A 12,594-nucleotide genomic window follows, 5' to 3' on the forward strand; every position below is an offset into this window, starting at 1 on the left:
CTCAGCCATGGCTCAGGACAGATGGACACAACATCTGCCTGAGTCCCAAACTGCTGCCATGACTCTCCCTCTGTCCCAAACTGCTGCTCACCTCAGCCATGGCTCAGGAGAGCAGGACACAACATCTGCCTGTGTCCCAAACTGCTGCACATCTGTGTCCCAAACTGCTGCACATCTGCCTGTGTCCCAAACTGCGGCACAACACCAGCCTCTGTCCCAAACTGCAGCTCCCCACCCCACTGCTCCTCTCTCTGCCCACCCTCTGCCTGCCATAGGTTAATGCATGTGAAATAGGACAAATTTCTCCACAGAAACATGAGTAAAGATCAGCAGTGATCAGCACAGTTTCCGTATTTAGAACTTCCTCAAGCCCTAGAGCCACTCCTCCACCTCCTTCAGAAGAAAGATCTCTGTCATGTAACTGCACCAGCTCTCTTGCCCAGTATCCAGAAAATGTTTTTTCTGACAATTCTGCTGTTTTCCTACTGTAAGCTAAGGACATGTTTCTTTCATATTACAAACCTTTCTCAAGCAGAACCATTGTTTCTTGTCTGAAAGCTTTTCTTCTTCTTCTCTTAGCTCAAATGTCTCAACAGATACAGAAAACAACTGCAAATGGCAAAGGTAGGTTCTCTTGTTGATTTTGAGGTATGTGCTGAGATTGACTGTTAGCCAAAAAAAATGGGGGAGGAATTTAAAAATATCAAAAAATTTCATGCCAAATTAAATCTTTTGCCTCTGTGCAGTGAGTCAGTTTAAAAGTTTCTATACAAAGTTAACCATCTCTTTGCTGACCTGTATGTAAAGTCAAAATTGCTTTAACTTGTTAAAACATTTTTTCCCCCATGGAAATGTTGTAATTTATTTTAGTCATGACTAGCTCAGTACCATTTTCTATGGAAAGACAGGTTTTTATTGCAAATCCATTTGTATAAGATCATGAAAAGAAACAAATTTGAGAGACCATCAAGGCCCTTACTGCCACTATTCATGTGTTCAATCTATTTACACAAGGTTAGTTCTGTCTGTTAATAGACAGCAACAAATAAAATACTGCTTTTGCTTACAGGTTCACATGCTACCTCTCAACTAATTTATAAGGTGACTTTCTCCTACAATTAATGCTCCATAATATTTGATTTAATCTTTTATACTTCTGTTGTTTTAATTGCTGCTGTAGTTCAAAAGTATTGATTCAGCTGAACACATCTGTGGGCTTTGTGTGGCTGTGCCTCCTCTGCATGAACACAGGCACTGTTCATCAAGTGTGAAGCTGCATTCTGGTTTTGAAAAGTTATTGAGTTGCCTGCCTGATAGCAGAGGTGGAAAATGCATAATGGGTCATTTTAAGACAAATAAGCATAGCTTGGTTGTCAACATATTTTGGGACAAATCTGGGTCCTAAGTGCAGTCAACTCACTCAGAAGTTTTTTCTTTTCAGAGATGGTGTCCAATCCCAAGCTGCAACTGGTTCAGGGCACTTTGAATGTGGTGATGAAGCAGAATGTGACCCTCTCCTGCCTCTCTGAGCCTGGATCCCCACCTGTCAGATACACTCTGTTCAAGCACAACCAGCAGGTATCTGTTTTTAACAGGTCAGGCTTGAGCCCTGCCCTGTTCACCCTGACCATCAGCTCTGCCAGCGATGTGGGGGAATACAAGTGCAAAGCTGAGTACAACAACTCCAGTGGTGGAAAATACAGCAACAGCCTCACCTTCACCCTCTTAGGTACGTCTTGCTGTACCCCCTCCCAGCCCTGGTTACTGCAGGGGCACACAGCCATCTCTTTTCTTGACTGAGGAGCTGAACTTTGCTGCTGTTCTTACCTCAGAGCTGGCTCACAACCCTTCCAATCTCCATGCCCAGCTCTTTTGCCAGTGTTGTCACTTCAAGCCTTGCCTGGAGCTTGTCCTGTACTCTGGGATTCAGACTTTTCAGTTTTCTTTCTACAGAGCCAATCTCCAAGCCAGTGCTGAGCTCCCCCACCTCTCAGGCAAAGCAAGGCCAGAACGTGACCCTGTCCTGCTTCTCGGAGAACGGATCCCTTCCCATCACCTATCTGTTCTTCAAAGGAACACAAAACATTTCTCCCCAAAAGACAATGCAGAAGAGGAAAGCAGCTGTGATTTTTCTATTTATCAATTCCCTTAGTGACTTTGGAACCTATAAATGCAAAGCTAATAACAGTTTTCCCAATATTACAAAATACAGCAACGCTTTCAACTTTACATTAGCAGGTATGAATGAAAGGAGGTTACTACTGCTGACAAACTGGGATCACACTAAATTCAGAATGTTCTAACTATGCAACTGTTTAGCCAGATATTTTGATCCTGCAATGTGATGTTCAAAATATAATTTTTTAAATTTAAAAAATTGAGGTTTTAAAATTAATGCAAAACCATAGAATTCCATGTATCCTAGACAGAAGTTTGAAGGGACAATGGGGGATGTCTGTAGAAGACTCACTTTTACAAGAGACCCCTGGTCCACCTTGGAGAGAGTCTGGATTCATTTTTCTCTCTGCTCCCATGAAAGAGCTTACCTGGCTCCAGCAAGCTGCTCTCCTGCTGGGGCACAGAGCCCTTGGGACTCTCATGAACAGTTACAGTAACCCCAGTTAATCTAAAAGCTGAAAGAAATGTCAAGTCTTGATTTCAATTTACAGAAAATACTTCAAATATGAAACAACACTTCATTGCATAAACACCTTTTTTTTTTCTTCTTTTTAGCAGAAGAGAGAAGCCATTCTCAGCCCCTGATAATTTCTCTTGGGCTGATCCTGCTACTACTTATAATAGGATTTGCTCTGGCAATTCCGTTTTTCCTAATTCCTTTGTATAAAGCAAGTGAGTTATTTGAATGTCTGTTTCTTTTTCCAAAGGTCATTTATGTTGTCAATACATTTCAGTGTGTAAAGATCATGTTTTCAGTAGAGTAGCTCCTGGTATTTTATCATGTTGTGGAATCTCCTCTGAAGCAGCACCAGCAGCTTAACAAGACTCTGGCAAGGCCAAATCTCTGAGCTGTGTTTTAGATGGAAGGTCTGGGGTGGGGGAGGCAAAGCAACAGCTAAGGTAATACACAAAAACACTGGAAGGAATTTAATAAGAGAAATTATTAAGATGCCCTTGGTTAAAGAATAATTTTGATTGTGAAAACAATATTACCTGAGATCTCCAAATATTAAAAAATACACTGAAATTGTTTATTTCTAAGAAATATATATAAATACACACACATAACACACCTTTTCCTTCTACAATTTGCAGAAAAATTTAAGTCTTCCAGGCCCCCAACTGGCCTTATTTCAAGAGTGAATGCAGAGGAGTGTGAAAATGAAGTCATATACTCAGAGATTGGTAAGTTCCTGTCACCCCCTGCAGCCAGGCAGGTTTCTTCAGGTCCTGGAAGGGGACATCTACTGACCCTAGAGGCATTCTGAAATCCCTCAGAACCCATACCTGGCACCATCTGACAGCCACACAGCCAAAACTGCAGCTCAGGTTTTAATAAAAAAGGTGAAATGGCCATTTACTAACAGACAATAGTGAGCTATATGTAGCAGTAGCAAAATCAAACTTGCATAGCTCCTGCATTCTGTTCAAAATTGTTCAGTACTTTAGTTATTTATTCAATCCTTCTTAAATTTGGCAAGATTCAAAATAAATTCAAACTGAAATGATGAAGTGACAACAAAGCAACTGACTTATGTTAAGACATTTTAGAACTTGAACTGCAGAAAGCAAACAATAATGAAGACATTACCTGACAATGCTCTGAACTTGCACATTTCTGCCTTTGCCTTGAATGTGAATGCCTCTTTCCAAGGGGAATAAGAACCCCTCTAAACAAACCAATGGCAAAGGCATTGTTTCCAATTTCTAAATATCCAAATGGAGAAACTGCCTCCAAACAAACCTGCCTTCCTGCTCATGCAGTGGGTAGAGCTCTCCCTGCCCTGCTGGGTCAGCTCAGTGCTGGGCTGCTGCTTGTGCCAGCTCTCAGCCTGCAAGGACAGTGAGAAGAGCTCTGATAAGCCCATGGATACTCCATGATTTCTACTCAGTATGGAATCTCACTGCTTTGTTTCAAAATTACAGGAAAAATGTCTGATTCAAGTTGTTTGTAATTGAGTTAATTGCTGTTCATCATCTTTAATCCAGAGCCTGTTAGACCAGAAGAAGAATACATCAACTTTGCTGTTATTAGAAGAGAAGAGGAAAAAGGTGAAAACCTCAAGCTGTAATATTGGAATATCTGATGCACACAAATATGTTTTGAGGGGACTTTGCTGGGTGGAGGCAGGGCTTAAATACTTGCAATTGCTTATGAAATTGCTCAGTTACTATGGAAAAACTAAAATAGCTTTAAAACTGTTTTGAGGAGGGGCGGGGAAGAAGAAGGAAAAACGCCAACAAACCATGCTAAGGCAAATTCAAGAGCCTCCCTAGGGAACACACAGATGTCATCAGCTACCACACTGCTGATGTGATGTTAATTCTGGGTATCTGTACCAAAAAGCAGCTATGAATGATGCTGTTCTGGCTTTTAGCAGGGAAGAGCCCATGTGCTACAGTCTATTCAAAGGTCCTCATCAGAGACTGAGTACCAGGTATGATTATCATTTTTTCTGATTAACTTAATCACATACTTTTAAAATTTTCAGCCCTCAAATGCGCTAAATTCCAGCAAGCCACATACAAAGAGATGACATTTAGATACCAATTTCCTGGCCTAATCAGTTTGTAGACAGACAGTGTAGCTCACTTTTGAAGCAAAATCTCTGAGCCATAATATCTATGAATTTCAACTTATGAGAAAAAGCAAACAGATAAAATTTAGAATTACATGTAAAGCTTTCACACAGATTTACATTCCTGACCATAAAGTAGAAACTGGATTGTTTGCAGACATAAGATAACCAAAAGGCTTTTGTCTAGTTTAACAAAAGAAAGAAAAAACATCCCTGAGGCACCAGAGGATCTGTATTTGGCCTCTATGTACCTGCAAGGATGGCAATTTCACAGTTCAACAGTATTTCAGCTCTCAGAGTATGGATAGGTTGCTAAAATTAATTTGGGGACAGCTGATTTAAAAATAAATTCTGTATCCTGCTACCAGCTGTTTCTAAGATGTTGCTGGGTTGCTTTAATACCATTCCATAGCAGCTTATTTAGAATTCCATAAGTTCAGTAAGTCACATTATGCTAACATTGATTATATCTGGCATAAATACTCTATACTGCAATTATTACTGCTGTTAAAAATAACTCATTTATAGTTAAGTGAGCACCATGTTGGTAGAAGATTTTAAGGCAAGTTCTTGTGTTTCATGACTGATGATATCAGAGGCCATGGGCCTTGCTGCACTTTACACAGGGACTGAACAAGCTGTACTGGGAATCTAGAGAAGATCAGAAACACTGAGTTCTGTATCTCTGCAAACTCTTGTATCTGATTTTAACCACTGTGCTTAGGTACAGGAAAAATGCAATCACACATTAGACTTTTTCCACCATTTTGTACACACAGATATTTTGTCCAGAGAAAATACTGGTTAAAAAAAATTTAAATCTGTTACTCTGTTACTCTTGGTAATATATTTCTGATTTTTTTATGTTTATCAAGTACAAGATGAAGTAGCTTACATGTTTAAGAACTGAAGCCATGTGACTAAAATACATTCCTACAAACACCACAAAGATAGCTGTTAATAATAAATCTATTCCTGCCATTACATCAAACATCAGTGGTGGTGGTCATGTAGTACTGGGAGACTTTGCTGACACCCAACATAAAAATTATAAAAGAACATAAATGCAGAGAGAAGATACCAATGTTATTAAAATATTTAAGATTTGGAAGTCTTTAATACAAAATACCATTTTCCAGCAAAGATCCCAATTGTGTCAGCAATACAGAGGAAAGCTGAATTTTTACTTGAGGATGGAGCACTGTCATGATATTAAAACCAAAGACATGAACAAGAATATGGTCAGCCTTGCTAACAGGGGACAAGTTTTTCTCTTCCCTTTTTCCAAGGCAACGTGGAACACCCAGATGTGACAGAAAACAGATGCACCACCAAGTTTTAGCAGAACTGTTTGCAGAGAAACCACTGAGTCCATGACAATGCTGAAACCAATTCAGGCAAAGATGTCTAAGAAAATCCTTCTATTCAACAAGTTTGAGTTTACACATTTTTGGCTGATGTAACATACTTAGTTAGAAAGTCCTTCAGCCTGGAAATGTGCATCATTTCCTTCATGGTGGTGTCTCTGCTTCTCAGCTGGACCACTCCATTCTCTAGAGTGCCATCACTTATCAAGACCATGAAGGGAATACTCATCTCATCGTACCTGCAGAGAGAAGAACCCACCTGTTACTGCTTTTGGTGCATGGAAAAAATCAGATAACTTACATACAAATGACCATAAACTGCACATATTTTGTTCTGCTGTATTGCACTAAGTCTGGTGTAACACTCCAGTTTTCTTGTTGCCATTCCTTGCTTTCCTGATTATGTCTTCAAATTACTCAGCTACTTTATTATATAAAAAGAATCTTATTTAGTAACCTATTAAAAGAGTATTTTTCTACAAGCAGAATTTCTTGTGTTTTACTGCACATGAACAAGAGGTTGCATTTCTTTTCTCTCAGAAAAAACCACTCATCACTGTGCTCAAGATGAGGAGCCATACACCCCAATCCACTCCTGATTAACAAATCATAACAAAGCCCCCAAATGGAACAGCTGCTTTTATGTCCACAAACACTTCCATCACATCACTCATGGCAGTGGCTCCAGACTTGGAAGAACTGTCAAATTCAACACAGGGGGTTGTCTGAAAGAGTGCTTAAGAATGAAATACAGAACCAGACCAGATGCAAAAATGGAGGTGAGGGTGGGAATCAGTTCTGCAAGCTTACAATTCATCTGAAGCAATTTGTTTTCTACATGAGAGTTTTTAAAAGTTCCAGGGAAATAACAGTAACATGTGAAAGGCTTCTAATTCAATTAATTTTAAAAATTAGCTGATATATGCTTTTCATAATAAAACTACTTGAATCCAAGTCTGTAGTTCAGGATCCACACCTTCAGTCAGTAACTGCACTCAATGGCTTCCTACTGAAAAAAGAAATATTTACAGCAGTCCACAGAAAGTTATCTTTGACCTTCATGGTCTAATTTACAAAAGACTCTTTGTCCTTACTTTGTATAAAGATGTTCCAGAGACACGTGCACAGTTTCCAGATAACCTGGCCATACAGAAATTCCATTTTCTGTCAGTTCATTGAACAATCCTTGACAAACCTGTGTTCATTTAAAAACAAAAGTTAAAGGACAGACTTTGAGGGCTAAGACTCTATACAAAGAAACCATTAAAACTCTTAACAAGTGTGGTATTAACATTCCTAGCTGGTGTTTATTTGCTGGCTGAAATAATCTCAAATCAGAAAGCAGCCTGGCAGTTCTGTCTCCACTTCTGTTTAAAAACATGCCAGTGGAAGCTTCCTCCCTTCCACAGGGACTTCATGACTGGCTTAAATGAAAACTTTTAAAAAATCCTTCTGAATGTGCAACCCAGGTGTTAAGGTAATTCTGACAGATTAAGCTGAGAGGGATGGTGTTATTAATTTTCCTTAATTTTGCATCAAGCATCAGCTGTATTGTACCAAAGACAATTTGTCCACACAAGGAACTGCCTGCAGTGAATTCCTTTGCCTGTGACCCACAAGCTGCAGAGCAGCAGCACCACGAACTCTGCACAACCAGCAATCCCCAGGAGTCAAAGCAGCAGCATGATTTTCCTCCACATAAACAGTGTCTGAACTGTAACACATCACATGGAGAGTCAATGCTCAAAATTAAAATACTCTCTTACAACATACCTGCCTCAGCTCTGTTGTTGGACCTTTTCCTACATCCAAGGCCACTTTAAGGGGTGCTAAGCAAGGATGAAGCTTAAGTACCTAATAAATTTTAAAAAAACAACAGAATACTAAATGTATTTATCATGCAATTCTAAACAGAAGTAGGAAATAGCAATTTTTAAAAAATTAAATTAAGGTCCTAAACATACAAAAATTTTCACAAAATCTTGATTTAGAAGCAAGCTGTAGTTTATGCAACGAGCACACAGCCCAGCTACATTCACATGGCAGAAATGACTCTATTTTGGCTGAGCTCCAGAAGAGAGATGAAGATTTGTTAGCAGAGTTCCATCACCTTGAATGGAGCCAGAGTGATGAGAGCCAGCCCAGCAGGCAGCTCCCAGCCAGTTTACTGCCTGTTCTTAAAGCCCAAAGATCTGCCTGGGCAACAGCACTGACAGCTGACTCCAAGTGCAGAAACCAGGGCAAAAGTGGGGAGAATGATGGGGGAGATGCCCCATCACACCTGGGACCCACTTTTTCTACTCTGCTCAGCCACTTTTCAATGCTGCTGGAAAAGACAAATTGCTCTTTCCCACAACCTGCAGCTACATTCCAATTTCTCTCAACCCTATCACTTGCACAGCAAGATCCCACCTACTGATCAGAGAGGAAGGTAAAACAGGAAAAGGGGACCTGAGAATGAGAAAAATTCCTTATGTGGGTGACAGGGACCACAGGGGCTGTGCCAAGGGGCCAGCCTGGTGCTGCCAGTGAGAAGGTTGAGTCTGCACCCATGGGGATGGGATTAGAATGGCCACGTGGAAAAGGAAACATTGCCATGCTTGAATTTACCACATTGTCTAGGGGGGCTTTACTTATTTTCTGCCAATTTTTACACAAATTTACCTTTCTCTGAGAATTTTTCTTTGCTGTTAATGGATTCTCAACCACCTGTAGAGAATCAAAGAGATAAGCTAACACTCCTCGGTCCAGATTCCCATTCACACACAGAACATGAGGGATGACATTCCTCCTTCCATCTCGGCCCTGAAGAGAAAAAACCCACACAGGAAAACATCAAAGATTGCCCCCAAAAGCTTTTTGTTTGCTTCAAATGTATAATGAGACACTGAGCTCAAGCACTCTTATTTCATTTAAAATACAGACATTTATTTAAAATATTACCAGCAATTTTAGCAGTGTATCAGTAACCAGGTAAGGCTGTAACAGTGGGGAAAGCAGGTCAGGGCAGGATGGGATTTGTTTCTTGCTCTGCCACTTTGATCATAAATTTAAATCTATGGCAAATACACTTGAAACTCTGCATTTTCTTTTGGAGGTATGTAGATTAGTTCCAAATGACCACGAGTCTCCACATTCTGAGAAATCCCTATGTAACCCAGTTGTGTAGAAATAAACTGCAAAAGCAGGAAAGACAGGACTGTCATGAGAAGGTTGCAATTTTCTAGTAAAATACAAAGTTATTCCGGTTTTATCTGTTCAGCCTAACTCCAAACATTGCCATTTATTAGGTTTGTTCCTCTTCAACATATTCAGTGGAGACATTTCCCTCTGGTCCATCCCTCCCTTTTCTATAAAGCTATTTTTATAACCCATTAATTTATAAAAACTTCTACGTACATGAAAGTGAACAAGCTACAGCAAGAAAGCAAACTCACATTCACAGGCTCTTTTTGATGCAAACTGAACAGTGCAGAACACAGTCTGAGTTTTTGTTTCCATTTACTCACAGATACAGTTAAAAGCTATGCCACTGACAACAGCTGTCTGTCAGTAGGGCTCATTTCTAATTTTGAAGAATTCCTTGCAAAAAAAAAAAAAGTACCAAACACTATTTTATCAGCTTGATTTGCAGAGTATCAGGTTTGATTGCAGAGTGTCAACTGTGCTGTTCTTGCAGCAAATGAATAAAAGGCCAGCCACATGCTAAGCAAGTGGATCAGCAAAGAAACCATTTCCCTCACACATTACCTTCTTTAGCAGGAAAAATGTTTAATACAGTAAAGCTTACAAGTAATTTCGATCTCTCTCCTGGATACAGCTGTAACAGTTCAGTATCACCAAGGTTCTTCAGCGTTTCTATTGTTTCTGTCCCCCAGGGAAAGCTATAATGTAACTTAAATCCTCTTCTTCCTTCTTCATCCTGAAAGTCACTGCTGCTGAAGTTAGAGGGGCCGACAGCAAACTGAAAGTAAGTAACAAGATGTGATCACTACTGCAAATCCCACAGTAACTACAAAAACCAAGTCTGCAATGCAAAATGAAGTCTGGGTCATTTTAGTACCGTTTTCTGATTTTCAGCGAAAGGTTTTTATTAGTTAAAGCCCAAATCTTTTGGTTGTTTTATGGCATTTTCATCTCACGTCACTGACAAACAGAAAACATTTGTCTTTCTGCAAGTCACGTTATAAACTAGTTATCAGGTTTATCAACTTCCATATCTTCTCAATTTCCACCAGAAATGCACCTAGAACAGGCCAGCAATGTAAGGCCATAAAACCAACCAGGGTGAGGTGACCATTCCCCCAAGGCATAAAGGAACAGGCCAAGATTCCCCATGGATTTGCTGCTGTTACCTTTCTCCACCACTGGAGCCTCTGGCGTAGCCAGTAATCGAGCCACTGTCCTGCAGTTCTGGGAGAACTAAACCAGGCAAGCAGAGACGAGGTCCTCTCGCCTATTCTTTAAACAACAGCAAGGGCAGCAAGTTAACACCTTGGGAAATAACAGGGGAAAAGCAAGAAACAGCATTCAAAAATAATCCAGAAGTGAAACGATTTAGGTATGATAAGGGATTAACTGCTCTATTACTCTACCTTGTCAGGTTTTTGCTGTGTTGTTCATTTCCTGAAATGGAATGTTCACTTTCTGGAACAGAATGAAAGCACACTCCAATCTGAGCAAGGCCACAGGGCAGTCTTTTGTTCACCAGCTCTAAGCAGCTGACATATTGCGCCAGAACACCTACAAAAGACAAAGCCCTGTTTTTAGTGGCCACGGGAAAGTTTCTGATGTTTTAACTCTACCAAGAACAAATTAAGCACATATTATACACGTGTTGTTTGTACATGCAGTCCCACTATCTTTACTAGCGTTGATGCTTTACAGACATGGGCTCAGCAAGCTGGTTCCTCTGGACACGTAGATTTTAATGTGCTTTTCCCCGAATTACTGGGAGCGTATCTGCTGCCCACCTGTACTGGTCAGATCCTTGAAAAGCACGCACAGAAGGAACATTCCCACCGCACCAAGGCAGCTGGGAAAATCCCTTAAATGCAGCTGCTTCGCTCCCAGCAGGAAACTCGTGCTCAGGGTGGAGCGGAGCCGCCCGGGACCTACCGGGCAGGAGGCTCTCCCGCAGCAGCCCCGCGGCCCCCAGGACTTCATCCAGGCCCGGGCCGCCAGGGCTCTGCCCACAGCCCCGGAGGGCTTCGCGCAGCGTCTCCGGGTGCAGCAGCCGCAGCCCCTGCGCGTCCCGCAGAGCGCCGGGCGGGCCGTGGAGTGGGGCATCCACGGGGAACACCTGCTCCCGCACGGGCAGCGCCGAGTCCCACCACTGCGCCGCCAGGTTAGCGCGCAGCGCCGCGCCCAGCGGCCCGAAGCCGGGGTGGCGGCCGCTCAGGTAAGCGCTCCAGGGCAGCGGCTCCGCGCCGCCCCGTAGGAAGAGCCGCCGCCAGCACACCTCCAGCAGCTCCGCCCCACCCGCCGCCTCGGAAGCACCGCTGCCCTCCGAGTACGGCCTCGCCGAGCACCCGGCCGGCTCCGGGACTCGCCGCCGCCTCGGCTGTCCCAGGGCGGCGCGGCCGCACCAGCGGCAGCCTTGGCGAGAGCCCAGCGCCATTTTGCCGCTCCCTCACGGCGGGGCTGGAAGGGGAGGGGGGAAAGTGGGGGGTCGGGGCAGCCACTGCGCACGCGCAGCACCCGGCGCGGGAAGGAGAGGGCTACATGGCGGTCGCGCATGCGCAGTGGAACCACCGCGGGCCGAAGGTCAGGGACCGTCCGAGGTGAATTTTCTGTCCCTAGGTTGAATTTTCTCATCTTTTGTAACCGTAATGATGCCGGCAGATAATTTCTGCTAAAGGAATTGACGTCTTGGAGCTGAATTTTCTCGCCTTTTGTAAACATAACTAATGCTGTTAGGTAATTTCTACAATAGAAGTTGCTTAATAAAAGAACTCGTTTCAAGCATTGGGTAAGCTCACATCACACAAACAAACATACACTGGGTAGGCGGAGAATGTGCTTTAGGTAGGGGGGTTTGTGTACCTTTACTGTAAAAAAGATGTAACTTTTTACCCCTTGGTGTGCTTGCTAGGTGTAATCAACCTTGAGCCCTGCGCAGAATAAACAATGTCGGTTTTATAAACCAGACTGGCCTCAGGAGCTCCCAACATCGGCAGCAGGGCCGCACGTGCCGGGGTCACGCCTGGCCTGCCCCGGTGGGACAGGGACGGCCAGAGCTCGCCAGCACCGCGGACTGGGAGGGGGACAATGGCACAGACCCGGCCCTCGCTGTCACCCGAACACGCCGCAGCTGCACGGGCACATTCCCGGGAAAAGCCCCTCTGGAGCCACCGCGGGGCAGCGGCACGGCCGGGGCACACCAAGGCAGCAGGCGGAGCTCGGGCGGAGGCGGCACCGCGGGGCCGCTGCCAAGTGCGCGGGCGAGGCCCCGGCTCCCCGCGGCCCTG

The 12,594-nt window shown here is 43.2% G+C and overlaps 2 protein-coding genes across 5 annotated transcripts; one reads left to right on the forward strand and one right to left on the reverse strand.

Moving 5' to 3' along the window:
- Window positions 1–369: 369 nt before the first annotated feature.
- On the forward strand, window positions 370–6,517 carry MILR1 (mast cell immunoglobulin like receptor 1). 4 transcript variants are annotated; one of them, XM_064728631.1, is made up of 9 exons: window positions 370–487; window positions 580–624; window positions 1,442–1,729; window positions 1,954–2,238; window positions 2,734–2,850; window positions 3,274–3,363; window positions 4,168–4,230; window positions 4,557–4,616; window positions 6,294–6,517. In XM_064728631.1, the coding sequence occupies exons 1-8, from the start codon at window positions 454–456 to the stop codon at window positions 4,607–4,609; spliced, it is 975 nt and encodes a 324-aa protein (XP_064584701.1). In that variant the 5' UTR covers window positions 370–453; the 3' UTR covers window positions 4,610–4,616; window positions 6,294–6,517. The 4 variants fall into 4 exon arrangements, with proteins under 4 accessions (XP_064584701.1, XP_064584703.1, XP_064584700.1 ...); XM_064728633.1 differs by having other exon boundaries at window positions 4,560–4,616; XM_064728630.1 differs by lacking the exon at window positions 6,294–6,517 and adding an exon at window positions 5,897–6,024.
- Window positions 3,188–11,759, reverse strand: POLG2 (DNA polymerase gamma 2, accessory subunit). Its single transcript, XM_064728629.1, has 8 exons — window positions 11,243–11,759; window positions 10,720–10,867; window positions 10,480–10,585; window positions 9,915–10,088; window positions 8,789–8,929; window positions 7,898–7,978; window positions 7,219–7,319; window positions 3,188–6,363 (listed from the first exon to the last, which is right to left on the reverse strand). Exons 1-8 carry the CDS (start codon window positions 11,742–11,744, stop codon window positions 6,198–6,200), a joined length of 1,419 nt encoding a protein of 472 aa, XP_064584699.1. The 5' UTR covers window positions 11,745–11,759; the 3' UTR covers window positions 3,188–6,197.
- Between the last annotated feature and the right edge of the window lie 835 nt (window positions 11,760–12,594).

The sequence above is a fragment of the Zonotrichia leucophrys genome, chromosome 18, assembly GCF_028769735.1.
Source record: "Zonotrichia leucophrys gambelii isolate GWCS_2022_RI chromosome 18, RI_Zleu_2.0, whole genome shotgun sequence".
NCBI classification, from domain to species: Eukaryota; Metazoa; Chordata; class Aves; order Passeriformes; family Passerellidae; genus Zonotrichia; species Zonotrichia leucophrys.

Excerpts from the sequence above, each read along its gene's own strand:
- MILR1 (XM_064728631.1), top strand. The coding sequence starts at position 454 with ATGTTTTTTCTGACAATTCTGCTGTTTTCCTACT. Across the intron at positions 1,730-1,953 it reads CCTCACCTTCACCCTCTTAG|AGCCAATCTCCAAGCCAGTG; the intron begins GTACGTCTTGCT and ends TTCTTTCTACAG. Across the intron at positions 3,364-4,167 it reads AGTCATATACTCAGAGATTG|AGCCTGTTAGACCAGAAGAA; the intron begins GTAAGTTCCTGT and ends TCTTTAATCCAG.
- POLG2 (XM_064728629.1), bottom strand. The coding sequence starts at position 11,744 with ATGGCGCTGGGCTCTCGCCAAGGCTGCCGCTGGTGCGGCCGCGCCGCC. Across the intron at positions 10,868-11,242 it reads GCGGGAGAGCCTCCTGCCCG|GTGTTCTGGCGCAATATGTC; the intron begins GTAGGTCCCGGG and ends TGTCTTTTGTAG. Across the intron at positions 6,364-7,218 it reads CTGGAACATCTTTATACAAA|GTACGATGAGATGAGTATTC; the intron begins GTAAGGACAAAG and ends TTCTCTCTGCAG.